Source organism: Rhagoletis pomonella, unplaced genomic scaffold, assembly GCF_013731165.1.
Source record: "Rhagoletis pomonella isolate Grant_MI unplaced genomic scaffold, Rhpom_1.0 Rhpom_scaffold_00007, whole genome shotgun sequence".
In the NCBI taxonomy this organism is placed as follows: domain Eukaryota; kingdom Metazoa; phylum Arthropoda; class Insecta; order Diptera; family Tephritidae; genus Rhagoletis; species Rhagoletis pomonella.
In genome coordinates, this window is record NW_023458561.1 from 1,040,448 (window position 1) to 1,051,071 (window position 10,624).

Sequence of the window (10,624 nt, forward strand, 5' to 3'; positions counted from 1 at the left end):
ACTAGCTACATATATACTGATACGGCAGAATTAGGAGGGATGTAGCAAAGAGCTAAATATATGTAAATCTTTCCAGCCTGTACACGTGTACATTTAAATTCGGTATATTCAATGGCAGGAACACTAACTTCCTCGGATGGTATCGATGAATGCACCGCAAAAAGAACACCACCGCCGATTCTGCTCTCGCGGTCACTCCTGTATATTTGATATTCATTCGGAAGAATTTCGGAATTAAAAATTTGAGGTTTGAGCCATGTTTCGGTCAAGGAAATAATATTATAATTGCAGTCAAAACCTTTTAAATATAAGTCAGTTCATTTGGTATTCAAGCCTCTAACGTTTTGATAGTAAATACTTAAATTAGACTTGCGAGTTAGTTTTTTGAATCCGAATTATTTATTTATTTATTTATTACAAACGCCCCGGTCGGCCAAAATGAACTATTTAGTAGTGAATCAAAATCTTCGGAAGCTACGTCAATTTTAAAAGATGAAATATCGCGATCGTATTTAAAATTGTATAAATACATCTTTAGTTCTAATTTTAGTCGATATGTATGACTTTATATGACCCGAAGAATAATATTTAGCAAATCTAGAGACAAAGATTGATCTTCTCGGAGGAATTACAACCATCTTTTTGGTAATGATGTCTTATGTGCGGGGCTCCGAATTATTAGGAGGAACTATGGCGACTATGAATGCGTCGGGCTTAGCTCTTATCCTCTTAGGTTGAGTATTTCTGCCTTTAGTTGCATTTGCATGAGACCTGCTTCCGCCATTTTTCACACTTGGCTTTGCGTGTAGAATTGGATTCTATAGTATGGGGCAGTACCTCATTGGTCAACTCTTTGTGGATCGTATCAACACTAGATCGCTCGGATAGTTTGCTATTGGTTATCGCCGTCGGTCTTTTCGTAGTTTTGCTCTCCCCTTGTTCCAATGCTGTATGCGTTTCTAACGTCTGAGTCGCCCTGCTTCTATTTTTTATTTTTTGTGTGCTGCTCTCGTCTATTCCTTGTTTCTGCAGTGAGTAAATGATATTTACCACGCTTCATCGACACCAAAAAATCTAGCTTTTCTCCCATGAGACGGAGAGTAGTACTATACACTCCCTCGCTGAGAAAGCGTGCTCTCCCAATATTTTTCTCATCACTTGAAAGCTCGTTTCTATCTTCTTCGACGTTAACCGTTTTGGCTGCTACCTGATGACATGGCTCCATACCAACATTTGCTCCCTGCCGGCCAACCTGTTGAGCGGTTTGTGATTTCCTTGTAGGCAACCGCGCAATTTTGGAGCTTTTTTTGAAGGGAGAAAAGTTCTCGTCTGGAGTTTCACTCATTTTTGTTCCGCGTTCACTGTTCGACTCATCCTCACATTGAGATGAACTTCCACTCATAACACGCAATTATTTTGCCAGATAAGGAATAGGAAACACTTCTGTCCCGTAGTCTACACTATCTTTCCTCTTTTGGCAATACAACAACGTATTCACTATTTTACTTGCTTGCACGATTCTCCCTGTGGGAGACATTTTGTGTGCCGTTTTTTAAGTAAGTGTGCACTTTTTCTTTTTAATTGTTGGGAAAAATAGCAAATAAAATTTTTGTATAAGTTGCCTCTACCTTTAGTGTCACTATCACCGATTGGGCAGTCGCAATCCGATTTTTCGCACACGGGGGAAACGGATCCCCTCAGATCCGACACCAGTGATTATTATCAGATTTTCGCTGATAAATCGGAGCTGACAAAAAACACGTCCGATCTCACAGCCGCATACACATGTGTAAACGGATTGGCTTGTCGCTCGGTTTGTATGTTAGCTACATATATATGTCACACAATTGATCCCGAGTAGTAGTTTTCAGTTGAAGGACTGAACTGAATAAGCTTTACGATAGTGGAATTCGTGGCTGTAAAGTATTCCGACTTGAAGTTTACTTTAATAAAAATTACATTATATACTTAAATAAATCAAACAACATTAAATGTTTAAAATTACAAAAAGTTTGAAAGTAAAAACATATTTTTTACAAATAGTAAATTGTAAGTACTCATATTTACTCAATTTTAAACACTTTGTGTGTAATTTTTCTCAACGTGACAAATTTGGTATGTAAAAGTAAACAGACAGTGTTTAATTCTGCTCACATTACGAGAGGAAACTGGCTACCTCCCTTTATATGCGTAATTTAAAAAAAATAAGAATTTAGCGGAAACTTTAAAGGCTGATTCACATACAACTTTCTTCGCTTTGCTTGATAGTTCTTTGCTTTGACATATAAGATCGATGTAGGCATATGCATGAGTATGCTCACATAAAAAACGTTTGAAGCAAAGCAAAGCAAAACGAAGCAAAATTTTGGGCAACTCTCAACTTTTGCCCGCTTTGGCAATCAGCTGTCTACATGTATCTTTTCTCATCCGCTTGCATTTGCATTTAATGATAAAAATAGGGGAAAAAGGAATTATTAATGCATATTATTATATTGTTATCTACACTCTAAAAAGTGCATGTAAAACTACTACTGAAAAGCGTTTATTTTTCAACCAGAATCTGTTCAAGTATACGCACAAGATGTTCAAGATTTGATTTTGAACATGAGTTGTTTAAAATACACACATGAAATGTTTAAAATTACAAGCATTTTGAAAGTAAAAGCATATTTTTTACAAATAATAAATACTAATTGCCAGGGGCGCACGCAGGAATATATTTTTGGGGGGAAAGGGTTTATACTTCTAAATATATATCATCAGCAAATACTGAAAATTCGCTCTTTAAAATACATTTATGAAAGTTTTATTTACAGTATGAAATAAATAAATAAACTTTTTAAAGTATCATCAATTGCATTTTATTTACATAAAATTTACAAAGAACTCAGACATTTTTAACCGGCTTCAAAAAAGGGGAGGTTATCAATTCTTCGGAGTATTTTTACTTCTTTTATTTATTCCACCGCATAACTTTGCACCGCGTGAAACGATTCCAATAATTACTTGTTTTACCGGAAAGATGGTACCCTAAGGGTCGTCTCGTAATTTGGTTTAGATCCGATCATTAAATCATGAAAAAATTAACGGTTAAAGATGCACTCAACTTTCAAAAGTAATACAAAATTTTACAAAAGAATTTAATATAAATAAATTAAATAATTTCACGAAATTTTTACACTTTCTTATTAATTTTCGTCGATTTCTGGCTTCTCATTTTTTAATAATTCGAATAACGAAAATTTAACTGAACTTGTATTTTTATCATGTAGCTCATTTTGGTGGAACGAATTCGAAGTTAGCAAATTAAATCTTCGAATGCTTATTAAGTACATATCAGTGTGTTTAGGTCCGCGACCTAAATATATTGCACCACCCTAATACGCGTTTTGTCACTTCATGTAAGAGCACACAAACACATATATAAGTTACGGCTAACTTTCCAGCCGCTAACAATGAGCCCCAATTAACGAAAGTTACTGTGCGGTGGGCTACATCCCTTTTCGTTTTGTTAGCAATTTTTCACTTCCTAGAAGACAGCATGGAGATCACGTCAGCTATCGCACCACGTTCGGTAAGCCAACTCTTGTGTGCCACACTATTCAAACTCATCGATATTTACAAATAAAACGACTTTTAATTTCATTGCACTAAAACCACTGTGTCTTATTTATTCTCATTTTCGTTACATTAACTTTACTCTGGTGCGCTCCATCTTCGTGCGACGCCACCTGCGTAAATACAGTGGTAAACTTTTTTAGGCTGTACAGTGTAAAAAGCAACAGTAAGTGAGTATGCATTGCATATTTTTAGGATAATGTTTTCATTCGCGGTTAAAGTTTAAAGGGCTTTCAAGAAAAAAAGAAAAATTCGTACAAAATGACGCACAAGAAAAGGAAAAGAAAATTTTTTCTTTCAAATTTTCTTATATCATAATAAATTTAGCCCTAAAACCCACCCCTTGTGTGCGCTACGTGACAAATTTGATATGTAAAAGTAAACAGACATTGATTAATTTTGCACACACTAGGAGAGGAAACTGGTTACCTATCTTTATATGCGTAAATTTAAACGAACATTTTTTAGAGGAAATTTTAAACATTTTATGTGTAAACTGTGAAAATGTGAACAATAAATGTTTAAAACTCAAAAAAAAGTGAAATTTGTTCTACACCACACATATGATAAGTAAAAGTAAGCAAGCAGTGTTTAAATTTGCATTCATTAAGAGAGGAAACTGGTTACCTATCTTAATATGCGCAAATTTAAACAAAAATTTTTTAGAGTGTATTTTACAGATAAAAAATATGGAGGAAAAGAAGAACGCAAAATCTGTCAAAGCGTTTATTGTAGCATACCTTCTGCGTTTCACGCTTTGTTGTCAAAGTTTGAACTGTCAAGCAAAGCGAGGAAAGTCTTATGTAAATGGCCCTTAAACGTTTTATGTGTAATCTGTGAAATTGTAAACAATAAATGTTTAGAACTCAAAAAACTAGTTTGAAATTTGTTCTACGCCACACATGTGATAAGTAAAAGTAAACAAGCAGTGTTTAATTTAATTAACACGGTGTGTAAATTTGCACTAAGAGAGGAAACAAAGAAGAAAGATTTAAAGAAAACTTTTTAGAGTGCAGCATTAGAATGAAAAAACATATATATGCCCTTCCTAAATTTCTTTCTTCATGTTCATATGTGTAAAATGTAGTAAAAAATTTACCAAAGAAATACAACTGAGTCAAAGAACTATGTCCGGATAACAGTATGTTGGTCAAAGAGAGTTAGAGCGCAGTTACCCACGAACGTGTACGAGCGTTGAGAAACATATTAAGTTTGCGTAGAAACACATCGTCATTTAAAGTACAAAATCGCATATCATTAAAATGCAAAAGCGCGTATAAAAATAATGCAAAACCGCGTATGTGAGGTAGCATAAATTATTTTCTAGAAAGTAAAAACCCAATCAATCGCAATCGCATTTCTGGCTAGTATATTTTAGGACGAATAGATAAGGCTTGAGCCAAGAGCTTGTGTGAGCAAATCAAATTTTTGGCAAAAAATGTCAGTTACGCGGTTTTGCAGACGACGATACGCGGTTTTGTACTTTAAACGACGATATCAAGTTTGCTGTTGATAGAGAGAGGGAGAGAGAGAGAGAGAGTAGCAACGTCTACGTCACGGTCATGCGGTGGTGAGGTTTTGTTAACACGCAGATCCCATAAGATTGATTGTGTCAGCTAACACTTTCTCCGTTTTTAGGTCCGTTGGTAACTGTACTTTAAGAAATTAAACAAACTTAGAAAAAGTGCAGTGACGAGGGATCATTTAACCGTCTGCGTAGCAGTACGCTAAGCGAAATTGCAACGCCAATTCTTGGTTTTAAAAATACACTCTAAAAAGTGCATGTAAAACTACTACTGAAAAGTATTTATTTTTCAACCAGAACCTGTTCAAGTATACGCACAAGATGTTCAAGATTTGATTTTCAACATGAGTTGTTTAAAATATACACATAAATATACACATGAAATGTTTAAAATTACAAACATTTTGAATGTAAAAATATATTTTTTACAAATAATAAATACTAAGTGCCAGGGGCGCACTCATACCAATAATTCTTTTTTTACCGGAAAGATGGTACCTTAAGGGTCGTCCAGTAATTTAGTTTAGATCCGATCATTAAATCATGAAAAAATAACGGTACTCCTAAATTTGTTATGATAATTGAAGTCGGTTTTGCTTTTTGCTTAAAAATTACTTGTTTATTAAAAAGTTATATATTATAATGAGTGCATCTTGACTCAACTTTCCACAGTAATACAAAATTTTACAAAAGAATTTTAGTATAAATAAATTCAATAATTCCATGAAATTTTTACACTTTTATGTTCATTTTCGTCGATTTCTGGTTTCTCATTTTCTTAACACTTCTTAATAATACTGGGGTTTTAACCCCAAAACCCACCCCTTGTGTGCGCTAATGCTAAGTGCTCATATTTACTCAACTTTAAACACTTTGTGTGTAGTTTTTCTCTATGTGACAAATTTGGTATGTAAAAGTAAACAGACAGTGCTTAATTTTGCACACACTAGGAGAGGAAACTGGTTACCTCTCCTTATATGCGTAAATTTAAACAAAATTTTTTTAGAGCAAACTATAAACATTTTATGTGTAAACTGTAAAATTGTGAACAATAAATGTTTAGAACTCAAAAAACAAATTTGAAGTTTGTTCTACGCCACACATATGTTAAGTAAAAGTAAGCAAGCAGTGTTTAATTTTGCTTACACAGGAGAGGAAACTGGTTACCTATCTTAATATGCGCTAATTGAAACAAAAATTTTGTAGAGTGTATATGAATATTATTTCCTCTGATGTGAGGAACCTATAAACACAGTTTGAAATTAATAAACACATATATTATTTTTCAGACACAAAAATAAGATGCGCAACGTAGAACGAAATGCCAAGCATGGTCATGAAGAAGTTGTTGAGCTGACCACATCCAGCCAACATCACCAGGAACTGCTCAACATAGAAGGAGAACTAGATGTTAACTCGAGTGGTAAGTTCAGCGCACATTGTAACATCTCCATACAAACTGCGGCCAAAATTAGTATACGTGCTTCGAAATAATAAATTGGATCCAATTCTTAAGAAACACAGTTCTTCAATTTGCTACAAGTCAAAAAGTATAAACCTGAAGTATGGTGAAGATGGACATTTTAATTAAATTAAGCATTAGCATCCACAAGGGTTCAATCTTTGGTCAAAGCAACATCGCAAAAAAATTAGAAAAAGGTTTCTTCTTAACAACGGCAGGCAATGGCTAACCTCCGAGTGTATTTCTGCCATGAAAAACAGCTTCTCATAAAAATACAATCGCCTCCCTTTTGTGTGACAACATCAAGACGCACGCCAGAAATCGGGGGAGAAACTCGGCCAATCTATTATTATTACTAGCAGACCCGGCGAACTTCGTCCCGCTCAAAATTAATTTTTTTATTGGAACATCTGGTCCAACGTTTTCGCCAGCAATTCACGTTCACGTTTGGATTTTGGTCCATTGCCGTCTTAAATAACCTGACGAAAGCGTTATACCGGGAAGAAGTCCTTGCGGCTCGATAGTGAATCCTCCTCTAATCTGTATAGTATAGTTGGTGGCAATTTCTAAACTGATTTCTGATGGTTGATTTAACAGGAGTAATTTAACTTTGATCCCTGGCGCCTCCGAATCGACTATTTGAAGCAATAACTCGGCTCCAGTGCCACTAAAAATTATCATTAAAATCGTTTCGGTCGTTTAGGAGGAGTTAAGCCACCAGAATAAGTCTTTTACATACTTCCCATATAAAAAAAACTCTCACTCATTTGTTATACGGAGAAAATGCGCAACATCATCAGCGAAAAAAATTCTCAAAAATCAGGTATCTTATAGCCATTAAAAACTTGCACTTTATGATACTTAAATTGAGTGAACTACAAAACTGCATACTCAAAATTTGGTGCCTTTTGATGCAAAATGAACTATGTATATATATAAAACAAAGTCGTGTTAGTTACACTGTTTATAACTCAATAACGGCTGGACCGATTTTTATGATATTTGTTTTTTGAAATTGTCTACCTTCCGAATAGCAGAATAGCTATTACAACAACCAGCGCCACGGAGTCGAGTACTAGTAAAACCCGTATTTATGGTCCGATTCGCCTCATATTTGAGATATGTATTGACAATAGGAAAAGTAATACCATTGCAAAAAAAGGGCCACCAGGTGGAGTAGGAGTCAAGTTATTACTAAAAATCGTGTTTATGGTCCGATTCGTCTCATTTTCGAGATATGTATTGACAACAGAAAAACAATACTATGGACAAAAAGAGCCGCCAGGTGGCGTTGGTGTCAAGTTATTACTAAAAATCGTGTTTATGATCCGATTATCCTCCGACTCAAAATATGTATTGATAACAGGAAAAAGAATTCTTACGAAAAAAATTTGCCGCCAGGTGGCGCTGAAATTGAGTTACATATGTATATGTTACTAAAAATCGTATATAATCGTATAATCGAAATATATGAATTCACATATCGATGGTCCTCTGCAATAACGACACAACTCAAAGTTGTAAAAATTAAATCCCTGATTACTGTTAAGAAGATCATGTCTCTAATCCTTGGCTAACCCATGTCTAATCCTAACTAAATTAAGAAGTAAAGATTATACATGAATAGGAAAATGATTAAAGACATGAGTCACTTAACAATAGTACGAGATTTTATTTTTTGAATTTTGAATTGTGTCGCTATTGTAGAGGACCATCGATATATTTATGACAGGAAAGGATACATATGTATGTATACTTATGCAAAAAAACGAAATTCAGTCGAAAACCGCCGTTTACGAACAGCTGCTCCTTATCTATATATATAAAAATGGTGTGAAAAATGTATAGTAATTAATCAATTGAGAACGGTTGGGCCGATTTGGCTAAATTTTTTCTTTAGTTGTTGGTAATTTCCAGAAGGAAAATTTTGGGAAAACCCTCCGGGACAGTCGAGAAATTGGAAAAATTTATAATTCGTGTTTTGTATGGTATTTTGTGTGCTATTCCTTCTGAATAGCTTTCGAATGGAAAAATAAAAAACTTTAAGTGGAAAACTCGGAAAAATCCGAAAAAAACGCAAAAAATTTGAATTTTTTTCTACGAAAGCTTGGAAAATTTCGGATAATTGTGAAATTCATTGGGATATTGAATCAATTGGGAACAAATTTCATAACCGATTCGAATGCGTGCTACTTTTTTGGAAAGGTGTTTAGAACAAGGAGTGCACAAAATTTGTATATTTCCGATAGGTGGCGAATGCATTTGGTTCGTTGGTAGCCTTTTGCCTAGATTAGTATATAGGATTCATTTTTTTCCGTTAAGTGAGCCAGGGACCGATCTATTCGAAAAAGTCTTATTTATGGTCCGATTTGCTTGAAATTTAGCACGTAGGTAGCTCATTGGCCGGGTTAACATAAAGGATATTTTTTCTGATTTCTGATTCTTGAGTTATAAATGGTGCAACTAACACGACTTTGTTTTATATATATAGATTATTAGCATGAAATAAAACAACTATTACCCCCTTTAAGTATATATCCATTTATGACATGTCCCATACAAGAAACTCGAAATTGGTTAACATACTTTAACCTAAATGCTGGGTAAGTGGCGCGCCCATTTCTAACAAATAATTATACAATACCACCGAGCATGGGCGTAGCCAGGTAAGGGCAGGGGGGGTTCTGGTCAAAATTTTTGCCTATATATTCAAAAATGGTACCAGGAACTGCTCAATAATTTAGCCAAGTGCGCTCTGCACAATCTACAAGAAAGGCGACCCCGCCATGCGTGCCAACTATTTTATCGAGCGTGTTGTGTGAAATACGGAACCCACCGTCAATGAACTGATTGAGCCTTATCAGTGTGGATCTAGGCCTGGCAAATCCACCATAGACCAGGTATTCACAATACGCCGTGAGAATAGGATCGACACTTGCCTTCTATTTGTAAATTTCAAGGCCGCTTTCGACAGCACGAAAAGAAATTGTCTTTGTTTCGTCATGTCTCAATTTCGTATCCCCGCGAAACTAAAACTGCTGTATAAAATGGCGTTGAGCAATACCAGCTCCGTTCGAATTGAGGAGGACCTCTCCGAGCCGTTTGATACTAGTCCCTTTCGTGTGATTTCTTTAATCTGATGTTGGAGAAAATAATAAAAATCGCAGAACTGAACCGCTTAGGCACAAAACTTTACATACAATTCTGGCGTATGCCGACCACGTCGACATTATTGTTTCAAATAATAGCGACGCCTGTTCTGCCTTCCCGAAATTAGATAGAGAAACAAAGCATGTGGGTCTGGTGGTGAACGAAGACAAAACGAAGTTTCTCCTGCCATCACACAAGTAGTCAGCGCATTAGCACCTTGGCATCCACGTCCCTGTTGACAGTTACAATTTCGAGAAAGTGGAGAAAATCCTTTACTTGGGAATCAGCATTAACACCGATAATAATGTCAGCAGCGAAATTCAATGCAGAATCACTCTTGCTAACAAGTGCTACTTCGGACTGAGTAGGCAATTGAGAAGTAAAGTCCTCTGGCCGTACAAAAATCGTACTCTATAAGTCACTCATCATGCCTGTGCTGGTTTATGGCACGGACGCATGGGCAATGAAAACATCTGATGAGGTGGCTCTTGGAAAGAAAAATTATGCGAGAGATGTATGGGCCTTAACGCATTAGCGGCAGAAAGGACATAGTGCTTCGAATCAAAATACAACGGCTACTCTGGCCTGGTCATGTCGTAGAAATGGACAGAAATGCTCCAGCTCTAAAAGTATTCAACGCGGGTCGCTATGGTGGAAGAGGAAGGCCCACTGGGATGGACGGACCAAGAAAGACTTGGCTTCACATGGCATTTCCACGACTTGCGTACTGTATTGGACTCGGCCAAAATCGCTTAGGCGGTTATAGCCCCAAATAAGAAGAAGAAGAAAAAGTTTGTGCGTCCCAGATGCATTTGCTCAAGCGAGTAATGGTCTAGACCCATAAGCAATGTATAGCCGTCATCGATTCG

At 35.9% G+C, this 10,624-nt stretch overlaps 1 protein-coding gene across 1 annotated transcript in view; it reads left to right on the forward strand.

The window, feature by feature from the left end:
* The first annotated feature begins 6,433 nt into the window (after nt 1-6,433).
* Nucleotides 6,434-10,624, forward strand: part of LOC118742239 (synaptic vesicle 2-related protein) — a 158,233-nt gene continuing 154,042 nt past the window's right edge. Inside the window, exon 1 of the mRNA XM_036474158.1 lies at nt 6,434-6,566. Coding sequence (XP_036330051.1) covers nt 6,446-6,566 — 121 coding nt within the window. The 5' untranslated portion in view covers nt 6,434-6,445. The remainder of the gene's footprint in view (nt 6,567-10,624) is intronic.